At 33.7% G+C, this 15,801-nt stretch overlaps 1 protein-coding gene across 3 annotated transcripts in view; it reads right to left on the reverse strand.

The window, feature by feature from the left end:
- Positions 1-15,801, reverse strand: part of VPS13A (vacuolar protein sorting 13 homolog A) — a 103,918-nt gene that overhangs the window by 15,789 nt on the left and 72,328 nt on the right. For all 3 annotated transcript variants that reach the window (XM_065045937.1, XM_065045938.1, XM_065045939.1), the window contains 16 exons: positions 15,252-15,381; positions 14,677-14,912; positions 12,387-12,540; positions 11,457-11,603; positions 10,758-10,839; positions 9,345-9,414; positions 8,748-8,853; positions 5,496-5,609; positions 4,354-4,499; positions 4,164-4,245; positions 3,054-3,167; positions 2,491-2,566; positions 2,226-2,389; positions 1,835-1,880; positions 1,438-1,561; positions 314-428 (listed from right to left, as the gene is read on the reverse strand). In XM_065045937.1, the coding sequence (XP_064902009.1) occupies positions 314-428; positions 1,438-1,561; positions 1,835-1,880; positions 2,226-2,389; positions 2,491-2,566; positions 3,054-3,167; positions 4,164-4,245; positions 4,354-4,499; positions 5,496-5,609; positions 8,748-8,853; positions 9,345-9,414; positions 10,758-10,839; positions 11,457-11,603; positions 12,387-12,540; positions 14,677-14,912; positions 15,252-15,381 (1,906 nt within the window). The remainder of the gene's footprint in view (positions 1-313; positions 429-1,437; positions 1,562-1,834; positions 1,881-2,225; positions 2,390-2,490; positions 2,567-3,053; positions 3,168-4,163; positions 4,246-4,353; positions 4,500-5,495; positions 5,610-8,747; positions 8,854-9,344; positions 9,415-10,757; positions 10,840-11,456; positions 11,604-12,386; positions 12,541-14,676; positions 14,913-15,251; positions 15,382-15,801) is intronic.

Below are 15,801 nucleotides of genomic sequence, written 5' to 3' on the forward strand. Positions count from 1 at the left end.
TATATAAACTAAAATATAAAAACATAAAGCTTTTTAATTACACATATAAAACTTTTTCTCCTTCCAAAATGCTCTATATCTTGCACAAACTTCTACAGATATACTGGTATAAATTATAGGGTCTTTCTGAAAAGGTTTATTACAGAAACTAAAAGACCAAAGTGGTCATAAACCTAAGAAATTAAATGAAATTTCTTAACTACTGAGTTACTAGATAAGGGGTTGTAGGATATTTAAGAAATTAGAAATTCTGTAAAATATTTAGTTAAATGTATGATGAGATAAAATGAGTGTCAAATTATCTTTTCTTCACCTGTAACATTTGACTTCCAGTTCCATCTCTTAATCTGTAAGGTCTAATAACTCCATCTTCACCAAAGAAGCGGGGTGGGCGCAGGCTTATCACATCTTCTGATGAATCTGCAACTCTGACAATAAAGCAGCAAATTTAAGGTATGTGTCAATATCTCTACTCAGCTATAATATTTAGCAAAGGCTCTAAATAATTTCAAATACAAACTAAATTCAAGTACTGGAACAGCAACTGTTGTTGTCTACTTACTTTTGCATATGAATACACAGTGAGTATCTAATGAAATTCTACAAAACACTAACAGATTTTACCCAGAAATCTATTTCAGAGAATGATTATTAGAAAATTAGATGGCACAGGGCAGCACACACCTGCAATTCTTAGTGTCTAAGTATTGCAATTCAAAACTTCAAAATCAAACACATCTGTGCCATAGAGAACTCATGCTCTGATATTTTTCTTGCATTTCTCTGCTAAAGAATTTAAAGCAGAAAAACAGAAGAGACTGGCAATCTTAAGGCAGAAAAAGTGGTCCAGCTCACTAAAAAGAATAGGGACGTTAAACATCTGTATTTAGAAGAAGCTGCCAAATGCCCCCTCAAAACACTTTATCCTACTTCTTTACACATTACAGTGCAAGATCATCTACAGCAACAGGTTTCTTAAAGTGAGTCTTAACACAGTTCTCAGTTTGAACAACCAGGACAGATCCTGACATGACCTCGTAGTCTTGGGACTCATCTCATATAACAGTAATAATATAAACAGTAACTTTGCATGCTGCTGAGAAGTCCTTTGTTTCTGTATTATTTGGTGTAAATAGAAAAAAATCAGCAATTGAAGGAAGTCTGATCACTGAGGCTTTTAAACTAGTTTCTTTGGTAATGCTAGAAATACCCAAGATCTGATGCTGTGTTTTTCAAATGCTACCAACTGTGTATTTTTCAAAAATACACCTATTTTTATATAAATAATATGGATAAGATTTTTTTCTGGCTCATCTGTATTAATGACAAAGTTGAGAGATCCAGAAACATTAACACAGAAGTGACACAAAAACACAATGTGCTACTGCTATTGTCTGTTTCATGCCATATGTCATTCTTCATATTGATTTTACTTACTTTTTAATACCCTGAAATGTGCTGCTTGCCATGTCTATGATTCCTCCAGTAGGTCTAGCTACTGCTCCCACTAAGCCTTTTCCAACACCTTTGAAAAAACCAGCAGCTCCTTCTTTCTGAGCTCCTAAAGGGATTAAGTGCAACAAATCATTATAAAACACTGAGTTTTTCTTACAATCTTAGGAAACTTAATTATCATTAAATTACAAATCTTATTTGGGATGCAACTGCATACTCTCCTCCACACAAAGTTCATGTAAACAACTTTTAAACTAAAAGTCAGTAGGAATATAAAATCTTTATAGAATGTTTTATAACTGAGATTTATAAGTTCTCATCAAAAATCAAAAATTTACTATCATATGAATAGCAAATTAATCAGAATCCCTAAACTTACCTCTTATTGGTTTTGTAACGATTCCTGTTATTCCACTGACAAAACCCTACAAAGAAAAACAAAGACATTATAAATATGCTTTCAGGTTATATTTTTCATTTTTTACATTTTTCTTACTACTTCTTTGGTGAATAGCCTCAAAGCACGTGCACTGAACTATTCTAAAATTCACTACAAGTTAACAGAACTAGGGGCACTGACTTCATAGTTCCTTTCTCGTCTTCTACCCTCGTATATTTTTCTTTAAAATTATAACTCAATCGTGGCCACATATTTGCAATATCAGAATTAAAAGAACAAGTAACAACTCTGGTGACTACAGCAGCGTCTCTATTTGTTACTGTTGCCTGCATAAAATCCATTAGTCTTAGAATATTTTTTTTCTCCTTACAGAAACTAATCCTTTTCCACCACGAGTGATACCCTCTCTCAGACCAGTGGGCTGTTTATTCATGGCTTCTCTCCTTTTCTGCTGGTAATCCTCATCCATAGTTATCGCAGCTACTCCTTTTGCCATAGCACCAGTGATTCTCGATGCAGCACCAGCTAATCCACCTATCAGAAAATAAAACAAAGTAAAATGCCAATGCAATTTACAAATACTCACCTGTATTGCTTACTATTACTTTTATCACTGTGACAACGCTGAAACTTACCAACAGCTCCCCCTACTAGTGCTTTAAGTCCCAGTGCCATTCCTTCTATAAATTCTTCAGGACCCTGGATGGCTCCCTAAGAAAAAAAAAAAAAAAGGTGTTTTTGTTAGGCTTCAAATAGTATGCATCCCATATTTTAAAATCTCAAATTGTTATTGGAATTTATATATATATCTAAGAGAACAAGAGTATGTGACTGAGTAAGAAAGTGTGAAAGTGCCCACAAGAAGACCTGTGAGAGAAATTAGAGAAATTGAGACTATTTTAAAATAATAATTCCCTGAAGTCTGTTTATTTTAAAGGCAAATGGAAAAAAAAAAATATTTATTTTAAAATAAGAACCATAAGGAATAGTCTTTTGCAAATTAAATTAAATGGATTACTCTCTCCTTTTTAACTCGCTTGAAGTTTCCAGTAACCTTTCCCAGCACTTTCAGTTTAAATTTTCAATTCTAAATGGAAAGTTAAAACCAAAAAAAGGTATTAATATATCCCAGTTTTCAACACAATTCATATCTGTCTACCTGTGCTACATTTTACAAGGAGGTAGCAAAGATTTTTACCTGGTAAGGTTCATAGAAGAATGCCTCTACACCTTCAGACAAGCCTCTTATGAAACCAAATGGATTACCCAAGACATCAAGACCAAGAATAAGAACATACATCTGTTTAATAGCCTAAAATAAAAACAGTTATTGGTAGAAATATTTCAGAAATTACACTAAACCAAAGGCTAACAGTGTAGTATAACTAGATTAGGAAAAAAAAGTGAAAGTAACATGAGTTTAATATAAAAAATTCAAAATTATTTGGAAGAGTAGTTGTATTAAAAAGGATCTTATAGTGAGTAAAGCATATTGTCAGGCAAATAAACAAAACTTCTTATGAGCATTTCACCAATAACTGACATTAATGGTCTTGAGATTTTAGAAAGCAAAAACATTACCTACATTTCTTTTATACTACAAGGCAAAATTTGGTCTCTTTGCATATGCTGAGAAACTTTTGTTCATTGTCACTGAAAAATGTTACAACTACATGAAAGGTAAATTGATTTTAAAACAAAAGTTGAGTGGCTCATAGGAGATTTCAAGTTTTCCCTCTGGGAAAAGGAAGGAACAGAGAACAACTGATAAATCTTTCCCCAGTTAAAACCATGTTTGGTTTTTCTCTCCTTTAAAGACAGACAGAGCACTGAATTTGTATGTCCAAAGAACCCCTTATTAATGATGGATGAAGAGGACTAATTCTTTCATGCAAAAGTGTGTCTGCTGGATTCTCTCCTTTGGATGACATGACCTGAACATTATACAAAGGCCAAAAAGGGAATATAATTCATATATTGCTAATGCCCAAGAAAAAGCATCAATAGTTTGATGCCGATTCTTCTGTCAGAGCTGCATTGTGTTTCCTTCCACCATCCCTTCCAGCAAGTTGTTTTGTTATCCGTGCCACTTTTCCTCGAGTCATAATTTGGAAAACAGTACTTGCTCTCAAAATAAAGGCAACAGAATCCAACAAACTAAAAACTGTTTTGTATGTCTTTATGTATTTAACCTGTGTACAAACATAAAAGGCTGAAAGTAATTTTATTTGTTTTCACAGAGCCAAGGCACACAGTCGTGCTTTCAAAATAAAAATATATTGAAATATTGAAATTTACGTATTCTAACCTGTTTTGAATAATGCCTTACAACTGCTGATTGGAGCTGTTGTGTAGTACAGAAGTGATAGCTGAGTTCAAAGAATGCCAACCTACAAAAGATAAAAAGTAAGTCCTTACTACACAGATAAAAAAATGTAATATATCTAATATTGGGTTAACTTTGGGAAGTAATCCTTGCAATCATATTTTTAACCTACTTAAAGACAACGTCTTGTACATCTGTGAGGGTGGCCCCTATGCTCTTCAGCAGGAGATTCAAGGACTGAAGTGGTATCAATTCATTCTTTCTTTCTTCTTTGTTACTATCTTCTCCACCCGTGCTAAGTGAAAAGCTTAAGTGTAACTAAAGGATAAAAACAAGATTGGGAAATAACATGGTTGGTTATTACAAGTATTGTATTTTTATCTTTATAACCTTTTAGATTATTTACAAATTAAGACATTTCTAATCCTGAATGAAACCTGACTGACTTCAAAACAGAGAACATAAATACACCACATAGTGCAATAAAAAAAGTGACATTCTAAGTCAAACAGAATAATTGAAACTACCTTTGAGAAAACATGAACTTGAAATTGCTTCTGCGTGTTTTCAGACAAGGACTCCAAAATATTTTAGCTATAATTTAGGTTATTAGCTTGTTTCCAAATTTTTTGTTTCTATAACTAATATCAAATAATCAAAGCAGACTGAAAATAACATAGCATGGCGTCCAAGCAAGAATGAGAAACAAAAGCCTGAAAACAAATTATTATTAACACAAGTTTTAGAGGTGCCAAATAAATACTGGAAAAGGTATACAAGAAAAACTGCACCTCTCTAGACTTGAATTAACCAAAGCATTTGTTTCACAGAAATTAAGGTGACAGTCTCAAAACAGAAAAACATTCAGGAAAATTGCTTGAAGGGCTCTATACTGGAGTCAAAAAACAAAAGCTGCTTTTCCAGAGAGTAACAATAAAGCAGAAAATGTCATTGTGCAGTAATGCTGGTTTTATATGTTTTTTAGAAACTACATCATTCCCCAAACTGCACTACACTGTCTGCACACAAACTATAGCATGTTGAAAGGATTTCTTAAACAATAAAAAGAAGTTTACTGTATATGAAGGAAGTCATGGATAGGAATGAAATAATGAACTTTTAATGCAAATATTCAACAAATATTTATGTGAACCCCATAAGTTACTGGCAACAGCAAAAGCACTTTTCCAGGACATTTTCATTCTATTTTTGATCACCTCTACGCTTCTTCATTTCCAGTGTGCACTATCCTTCATGAGACAAAAATCCTTCGTTTTGAAAGCAAACACAAGCCGTACTGTAAAAAACGTATACCTTAATTGGAGAGATGTGAAAATATTCATACAAGCTGATTTGTGATGTATCCATTGATGACACACTCATCAGTTCTTCTTGAAGAGATTCCACATCCTTTTTGAAAAGTTCTAGCTGTAAATGCATTTTCAAAAAGACATTAATTTAAAATTTAGAGTGTGTAAAACTATCATGATTTATCACTGAGGTCCAATACATTGACTAATACTACTTACACTCTACTGATCTTATTTTTTTTAATTAAAAACCTGGCATTTTAGAGGACTTTTAACTAGATTTTATTTACTGCCTTTTTTTTGTATGAAGAGGAGGAAATGTAGGTATAAAAAACAATCCACCATACATGTATTTCATAGTAAAAACAAAGAAACAAACAAATAAATAAAATATATGAAAGTTCAAATACCAAATATTTTCAAATAAAGTCTGGACAACATTTACCTGTGTCAAACAAAGGGCATACATATATATACATATACATAGATATAGATAGATATATATATATATATACACACCCTTTTGAACACATAGCGCATAGATTTTAAATACAAGAAACTACACAAAAGACTATTTTCTGTTACATAGAAACTACACTTTTACATACTCTGAGAAAACCTCCATCTAGCCCTTTTCGCCTTCAAAAGAGAGTTCCTTTGCAGAAGTTGTGGAAGAACTGGCCAACTACAAAAAACATTTTAAGGTTTTTAAATCATAACAATTCTAAAGCCATAGTCAGAAAAGACCTAACCAGCCAAAGAAACAGAAGTTGTAACTGAAAATAATGTGAGAAGTCCTTTCAGAGCAGTAAATCTAGCTATCACCTTGCTAATTAAATAAGCCAAACAGTCAAGGCACTAGATTTCAAGTAGGGGTCAAATCCTAAAATCATGCCCTGCAATTCCACTAAAAATGCAAGTGTAGAAGAAGGCCTCCTCTAATCTCTGCATTCAGCTCCTAATGCTGGTCTCAAATCATTCATCTTTTGACTGGGAGGGGAAGAGAGAATAAAATGCAACAATGTATTTTTTCCACTACACAACCATGTATTGAAAATTAACATAATTCTTCAAACTACCACAATTATCTAGAATTCACAGGTACACCTGGCACAAACAGATGTAACAGCCCTAATACACTGCTGGGAGTGACTAGTTTAGACTACATATTCCTGCACATGAAAATACAGCGACATTTCTGAAACAATTCTAAAGTAACATTATTAATGTTTATTAAATCTCTGCTTTGTTTAAAGAATCCTTCAAATTTCCTTATATTTCATACACCTAATGAAGCTGCTCGTTCTTACTATTTATATTTTTAGAGATGTTTAATTAAGCCAATGACACTTAACAAAATTGGACTCACCCAGCCTTTAAAAAAAATTGCATTACTAAGTTTTGCTTCAAGAGTTTATAATATAAAAAGACTATATATTATAGAAATACATGCCTAGGTCCTGATTTGGAAAAAGGTAACTCTCAGAGAAGATCTCATTCTTTAAGTTAAAATTTTACTTAAAATTTACATTACCACCAAGAAACAAGAGTTCCTTAGTCAACACGCAATTAATATGTTTTGTGAGACTTCGCAAAAATGTGGTGCCACCAGAAATCTGCAAAGAATCCACAGGCTTCAAATTACAGCGAAGACAGACATGACTAGGGAGAACCAACTAGTTCTTCATGCCTGACAACCCCAAACTCAAGGTAACCACTTAAGTGTTGTGTGAACTGGAAAGTACATTTAGTTTTCCTTTATCACACGCCAGAAAACAAGCTACAAATAATTCACCAAAATCAGGACCTTCTTTTTCAAATTCAAAACAAATAACTCCATATGATTAAGAAATATAAATAGGAAACTGAGGGTATATTTAATACATTATACCATGCAAGAGTAGCAAATTTACTTAGATGAAAATACATATTGAACTACACCCCATAGTGGACAAGTTTTACATAAATTTATTCTGCTCTAAACTTGGAAATTCTAACAAAATCCCTATCTTGCTTGAAATGTTATTCCAGGAATTAATTCCCTTGTTCCACACTTCCTTCTAATTTTCAATTTATGTTTACAATGGAGCAACTTTTAAATATTTTCTGCTTATTTTAGTATGAACCCCAGTAGTAATACTTCTTTGATTTCTGATGTATAGATATGGGGAAACAAAAGCAAAGTAAGCTGCCTTTCCAGCACAGCTTACACTGCATGATCAAAAAGGACTTTTTCCTCTACCCATCCAGGCAGATCTTTCATGAAAATATTTCTGGTTCATTTTTCACTAGCAGAATCTTTGAGATAACGACAAAACCAGTAAACTTTCATCTGAACAATTTCTTATCTGTTAGTTGTGTACTGACATTCAAATTTCATTACTTTTAACAAGAAGAGAATACCCAATATACATCAGAACTCCATTGTGTCTGTAAAGATTATCACCTTTTTATTTTCTTTGGCAAATCCAAGAAACTCTGTCTCCTCTGTTGCTTTATGGTTGTATCTGAAGTTTTCATTACTTTTTCCCAAGCAGAACACCTTGTACTTCATACTACTATGTTTTATTTTATTTGTACTGGTCCTTTGCACAAACTGCTCTCATTCTCCCTGCACAGTAATTCAATTCCATCCCACTGCCCTTCCCCCTCCACTTAGTATCACCATGTCAACTACATCATCTTCAAATTTTATACTTTTGCACAAAATTACCAAAAACACTTTCACTTTCTAATCAGCCTCTCCCTCCATTCATTTTACATTCTCTTGCTCTCATGGAAAGGCAAGTTTCAGTGATTTCCCGGCCAAGATTTTCCTAGATTTATTTTAACTTTTTAAATAAGCTGCACTAAGGCAACTGGTATTACTTTAACCTCCTTCCTGTCTTGGCTTCTTAATTAACTGATCCATCAGGCATTAGTCAGACTAGAGAATTTACAACAGCATTAATGTCATTCTTTTCTGAAGGTTTTGCAGCCTTCTTTGCATAGGATGCAAGATGAGGATAAAGGAAAGAGTTTACTGTTAGCTGCAGGCAATGGTAACTCTTAAAACCCTTCCAGCTTCAGATTAGTTGCAGACACAGCAGTTAACCAGTGTTATGGACACAGAAGTCCAGATTGTTGTGGTTTGTTATTGCTGTTTTCGTTTGGGGGAGGGGGTGGTTCTTTTTCTTTTCCTTTTTCTTTTTTAAAACACAAGATGAATAATTACAACTTAAAAGCTATTAATCTTTAAACAACAAAAAGTTTCTACCTCTTGGTCACTCAGCACATCAGCCTGTGTGAAGAATTCAACCAGTGCATACAGAAAACCAAGATCTAATCTGAGATCCATCTCTTGAATCAGGACCTTAAAATACCTGCACACGAAAAAGAAACACAATTATTAAGGTATTTTATGAAAATGTGCAACACATAAAATTTAATCTGGGGTATTTAGTCCACTTACGTATTGACTTCCAATACTTTTTTTTTTTGAGGGATTCACCACTACTGGTGAAAAGAGGGCTTCCCATAGTTGTGTGAGATAAACATGTTTCCTCTAACAAGAACTATTTTAATCGAGTAGCAGTATTTAAAACTGTATATAGCACTGTTAAATATAGAGGTTTTTTTTAAATTACAAAAGACTAAGAATCTGCATTAAAAAGACACTTAATCCTTGCTGTACTCTGCAATTACATGGATAATAAAGGGGGCTGAGCTTTCATATCTCTTTAAGTGCTCTGACCTTTCCAAGAATGGTGTAAAATTACCCTGCATTACGTTTGCCCCTACAATAACTTTAGTTTTAAAGCTTGCTTAAACATAATCAACAGCAAAAGAGAAGGAGCATGTCAAAAATACTTACTTAATATGAGATATTTGTGAGTGTCCTGCAGTTCTCATGACAATACTGACATCGGTAAATGGTTTTGGTGCTATCAAGTTGTAAATAGAAAGAGATCAGCACAGATTTTTGACATATATACCCTTATTTTTAAAAATTAAAATGTCACATATGTTCAGGATTTTCTCAATCCTGTAAAGCAGGATTATGTAATGGATATGACTGGCAAACAACTAAGTCAGGGAAAAAAAAACAGGAATAGAAAGGAACAGGAAAACAGTGATGAAATAGAACTTCAAAATTCTATTTCACTGATCTCTGAAAATGTAACATTTTCTTTTAAAAGCAAACAAATATTGATATAATCTTAGACTTTAATAATTTCCCTAGTCATGGAATAAGATTTTCCAACAGCAGATACAAAAACATAACCAAAAAAATAATTCCACAGATTTATGCTCCCTAGCCTTAAATCGATCATATTTAGAATGAACACCTCACATCATAGTACTTCTGAACAAAATCACAAGCAGTATTTTTTGTCTCAATCCAAAATCCCTGCTGAGATTACTCTGGTCTTCCAAGTGACTTTTCCCAGTACAAGTTAATTGAATACTGCAATTCATCACATAATAAATTGACATTAAGCTCTATGCTCCTAGAACAGAGAACTTGAAAGGCTACATACAAAGTAGGCAAAATATAATTTGCCATCTACAGAGCTTATACATGGTGCCTCACATAGCAATTTTGAGTTTAGACTGGCATTGATACACATTCCTTTCTTTACTAGTTGTGTTTTTTTCAGGTAGGTCACTAGGTCATCTATTGCGTGCAAGCAAAGAAAAAATAAAAAACATGACTAAGATAAAAAATTTATTTAGGGTATTAGGGAAAAATGGGATGACTAAATATGAAAAGTGAATCCTCACTGCCCTGGAACTGCAAATGCAAGTAATACAGAAATGGTGCAACAAATTCATTACCATCAAGATAAGAAACAATTTGATCTTTTCCTATTTTCAGCAGGCAACCCTTCTCCTGTATTAGTCAGCATTAAGTTTTAGTTGCTGTCTGAATGCAACAGCCAAAAGCCTTTTATAAGCTTGATCCATATGTAACTTCCACATTATGCTCTCCAAGAGTACTGAATTAGTGTGCCAGAAAGATGTGCTTAAAAGGTATGGTATCAATGGATGAAAGAAATCGTGTTTTCTTCTAACTGTTAACTCTTTAAATGACTTTCTGTTTATCTTCTGTGTAGAGAAAAAAGCTTCCATATCTCTAACATTAGTATTTGTGTTCTCTGTAGTCGGTAAGCTTACACAGACTTCATCTAATGAAAGTAATATGGTTAACTTCAGTACAAAAAAAAAAAAAAAAGTTATCTAGTCATTTTAGAAGTAAGGATTACGTTAAACTAGAACAACAAACCTGAATCCAAGGTGATGGACTTTGGAGGTTTAATAGGATAGAACACAAAGGGAAATATGGCTCCAGGAATCTGGTTTTGTATCTAATAGTGGTAAGGACAGGACAAGGCACAGAACATTAGCTTTTCAATAGTGAAATATTTTAAAATCAGGACACACACAGGAAATATGAACATTACCTATAGCATTCCAACAATTAAAAAGCAGAAAAAAAATCCTGCTGTTGTGGTTCAAAATACCTCTATTTTCAAAATGAAATAATCCAACCCAAATAGTCTATAAAAGCTTTTATAAGTTAGCACAGATCAATGCTATGCAGAATTTTTGCAAAGGATTTGTTTTGAAAAACTTGAACATATGCAAGACAACTAATTTTACTTTTTTTTTGGTTGGTGGTAAGAAAAGCCAAAAGCAAAAGCATGGGAGAAGAATCGTAAATGTTGTCTCATGTCATAGTTGTCTCGTGCTTTATTTTGTTTGGGTTTTTTGTTGTTGGTTTGGTTTTGCCTTTTTTTTTTTTCCCCCAGCAACATTTAAGTAGTATTTCTGAAGACTGAGAAAAACCGATGTAGAAGGTAATGAGTATACTTAAATGCAAAACATAACAAATCCAAATAATTGTAAAAATAAATCCAAGTTTCCATAAAAGTCACTTTTTCTTAACAAATAACTCACAGGGGTTTTTTTTGACAAGACTCACCTGTATCCTGTAAATTTGAATTCTGAAAGACTTCTGATGTGCAGATGAACTGTATTCTACTTTTAAAGCTGGCAGATAATTCCTTCTGATAGGAATCTCATTTGGTTGTTGAATTTTCATGTTCATTCCATTAGGGGTTAAACATACCTATTGTATTATCAAAGAAAATTTGGTATGCTGTGTGTTTCAAAAGATTGTTTTATATAATATACTTTACAATTTACACTGTTCACTACCATTTTAAAGATAGCTTAGCAGTAAAAGCGTTGCAGCTTTTGTAATAAATTTCAATAGAAGTAAAGCTACAAAATACGAATTATTTGGGGGATTACTAGTGTTTAATACATGGCGTTCTAGAGTCTATGACTGAGGAAAAAAAAAGCTCATTTACCTATACCATATTCATTTACCTACAACACATTTCTCATGAGTAGCAAGGGCAGCAGCATTTGGATCATAATATGCTTCTACATTCCAGAATAATTCCTGGAATGATTTTTTCATATGTATGCAGTTGAATGACACAGTTGAATTATCCCACAATAAGGCACTTGAAAAATACAAGGTTTTGTACTAAAACAAACAAATCTCAAACTAACATCCTGACCACCTCCCTGGTATAACAAATGAACCAAATATAAAGCTTTTTTACAGTAGTTTTATGCCTATTTAGTCTCATAACCTGCAAAAATATTACACTTCAATTTCTAAGTTAGAGGCTAACAGCAAGAACTCTGTAGCAAGGTTTCAAATGTCTATGGATTTTTTTTCCCAAAGGTTGCTTTTCTAGCTAGTGTTTTCAAATGGATTAGGCAAATCAATCATCTAAAATTTTCACTGGAAGTTTCTTCAAAGATAGCAAAATCGATAAATGATCTTTTTTTGTGTATTTACATGTAAACAACAAAATTAGAGAAATATCAGTATTACCAAAACATTTGATTCCAACTCAACAATCTTATTTTCTGAAGGGCTTAGCTCGCTGTACTCTTTGAATTCTTGCTCTAATTTATCAGTCTGCTTAACACTCATTGGTCTCCATCTTGATTTCTTCTTGGGTTTCGTCTCCCAAACCACATCAGAACTTTGAAAACAAAACAAAGGAGCAAGAAAGAAGGATTAGCTGTTTCAAAAAAAAGTTTTGCCCACCGTAGTATGGCTCTCTCAGAATGAGCAGCCACATCATAAAGCAGTACTGCAGTAAATAAAAGTGACCCACATCACCCACTGCCTTCCTGGTACTAAGTAGAAAGCCAGTCTCTTCAATATAATGCCAAAAAGAGAAGTGAACAGCAAATCTGTATAACTCCCCACTTGGATGAAGATGGTTATCTGAGGATACTTAATCAGAAAGCTCAGCTGCACCAGCACTGGCATTCATTATTCTACAATCTCCATACACCCCTGTATGTATTTTGGCATACCTGAATTCGCTCAAAATTGAGAAATTCTTCAAGTCAATATGAAATGCCTCCTGAATTACCTGTACTTTTGATAGCTAGTTTCTTCACTCTTTTGTTGTAAACCAATATATGATTTATGGTGGGGGGTTGTTTTTTGGGGGTGTTTGGTTTTTAGTGATTTTTTTTGGTTTTTGCTTGTGTTTTTGTTTGGTTTGGGATTTTTGTTTGTTTCATTTTTGGATTTTGTGTGTGTATGTGGGGATTTTTTTTTAATGGTATCCCAAAATAAGTAATTTTCTTTTGTCCCTTATTTTTATTATTAATCAAGCAACAAAATAATAATAATAATAAAAAATAATAATAACAAGCACCAGATTCTTTTCTGCTTAATTCCACTGCTTCTATGAGAAGCTTACATGTCTGATTTCACCTTACAGTCAAACAGAAGGCATATCACAGGGCATAAGCCAAAACTATCAGCCAGGGGGAAGGTATTTCCACAAGTTACTCTATAGCCCGCAAACACATTGCTTTTCAGACACAGTGCCCTAATCCAATACACCTGCATCTGTGCTCAGATACATCAATTGCAGAACCACCAAAAAAAGGCAAGCTAAAGAGCAAAACAACTGCTATAAAACAGAGTACCAACTTGAAGTTACTGTGAGTTTTCCTTTTCTTTTTTCCCTCTCTCACATTTCTCCCCCACTGTGCTGTCATCTCAGAACTGGCATGATGAAACTTTTTTCTGCATCAAGTAAGATACAAACTGCCTTTTCTGTTCTTTTTATAACAAGGCATTCACAAATGGGAACATTACAGATAACAAGGGTTTTTTCACTGTACCCAAGGAATCATCTCACACCCTCAGACAGAGCTCTCATGAGTTTGAAATCAACTCAGGGTTTTAACAAGAAAACAACACCAACTATAAGCATTGTTAGACTACTGACTATGGATAACTGCTTCCAAAAATCACTGATTTGGTGAAATCTAAACACTACTTTGAATCTAGACAATTAGCTACCACTTTTCAATAGTGTTTCCACTGCCTAGATAGTTATCAGAGCCCAGTTTCTCAGGTGAGGGTAAGCATTGGGATTTTCTTTGTGAATGACAGATGTGAATACATCAAGTTTACCTGTATGTGTAGTTTTTTTTTGTTTGTTTGGCAGTGCAGTGCTAAGAACTAATCAAGAGGAAAAAAAAATCTCAACCTAGCAACCTCACAGCTATGAGTATATGGAAGCATGTAAATTACAGCACTGATACACAAGTGTCCCTTGAGCATTCTAAAAAGCTCCTGTGTGAATACATGATAGTACACATTTCTTAAGCATTACATAGTTTCTTTTCTGCTTCCCTCTGAAATCTTATAGCAGAAAACCTAAAGTACTAGAGCCTTGGAGTCACCATCATTTCTCAATCTCAAAAGAACTACAAGCTGTTACTACATCAGAAATTTCAACACAGAATTCAGCAACTTGTTTCTGTAACAAAGAGAGAAAATTCCACTGACACAAGCTACCCACAGTCCTAAAACTCTATTACCACCCCCTAAACTACATGGACAGGAAATACTTCTGTTCAATGTACTGGGCAGTTTGCCACACAGAGTTACAATTACGTGTTGCAAAAACACATACACCCAAATACAGAAAGCATATACGTTAGTATAAAACATAGTGAAAAACATTTCTTACTACAACAGGAAAACAATCGTTTAGACCTTCTTGCATTGCACCCAAAATGAAATTCAGTTAGTGAAAACATCTGAGCTTAAACATTATAAACTGTTGGCACACAAAATACGTTACCTCGTAATTCCAATGTAAGACACCTCTTGCTTTGTGTAATTATTAACCAACGAAATTCCAACATCTTGCAAAGATAGAATAATTTCTTGTTCTGCTAGTTCTGCTTTTACACTTTCATATGCCAATTTAAATACCTTCTCATCCTCAGTGATTAGGACAATACGCTGCAAACCTTCAAAAAATGACACTAAATAGACCACTTTTCTACAATCCAGGCTGAGTATTTCCATTTTGTCCTACGAACAAGACAGGAAAAGTTGTTACAACTCTACTCATCATTCTACCCCACAAGAAAATGCAAAAGTCTTAGCAGCATGAACAACAATAGAAAGCATTCTTATAGGTCCAGGAAAACAATAAGTTTTACAGCAGCTCTCACAGACACACTTTCGAACTGAAGACAATGCTTATTGGCACAAGCCAAGCTGCAGCAAACAGAGTGTTGTTACTGTTCTGTGTTCGAACCCCATAAACGAGATTGCTGATTATACTCATTACATACGGAATTTCATATGTACACTGATGATCAGGACAATAAATTAGACAGCATTAAAAGAAGATTTAGATAACCGTACCTCTTTTGGTGTAATTTCCTCAGTTCGATTTCCACATTTCCATTTCAACTTTCTAGATCCTGCTGGGTCTGCCCAAGTGTACAGTACTGCCTTATTTGGCTGAAGACAGTCTTCCAGTTCACTGATGGAGCTAGAACAAAGTAACATTAAATTAAAATATCAATGAAAATTTATGAATATAATATTTTATTTTATATGGCTTTTGCATTCTAGCATTTCAAAAAGAATACTTCAATAACTTTTTCAAATAATGAAAAGGAAAGCTTAAAGCAACAATGTGCATGAAAAAACACGCCCACAAAGTTCTCAAAACAATAATAAAACCAGTATTTATACTTCAAAATAGATATGTATACTTGAAAAATAAAGTATACACAGTAGATTTTTAAATACTTGTTTGGGAAAGGTTTAAAGCCGCGCTAGGGAAGGTTTAGACTGGACAACAGAAAGCAGTTGGTTTTTTTTGTTTTTTTTTTTTTTTTACGGAGAAGGTGGTCAAACACTGAAACAGGCTTCCTAGAGAGATGAATGATGCCCCACACCTGTCACT

The sequence above is a fragment of the Columba livia genome, chromosome Z (assembly GCF_036013475.1).
Source record: "Columba livia isolate bColLiv1 breed racing homer chromosome Z, bColLiv1.pat.W.v2, whole genome shotgun sequence".
Lineage (NCBI taxonomy): Eukaryota > Metazoa > Chordata > Aves > Columbiformes > Columbidae > Columba > Columba livia.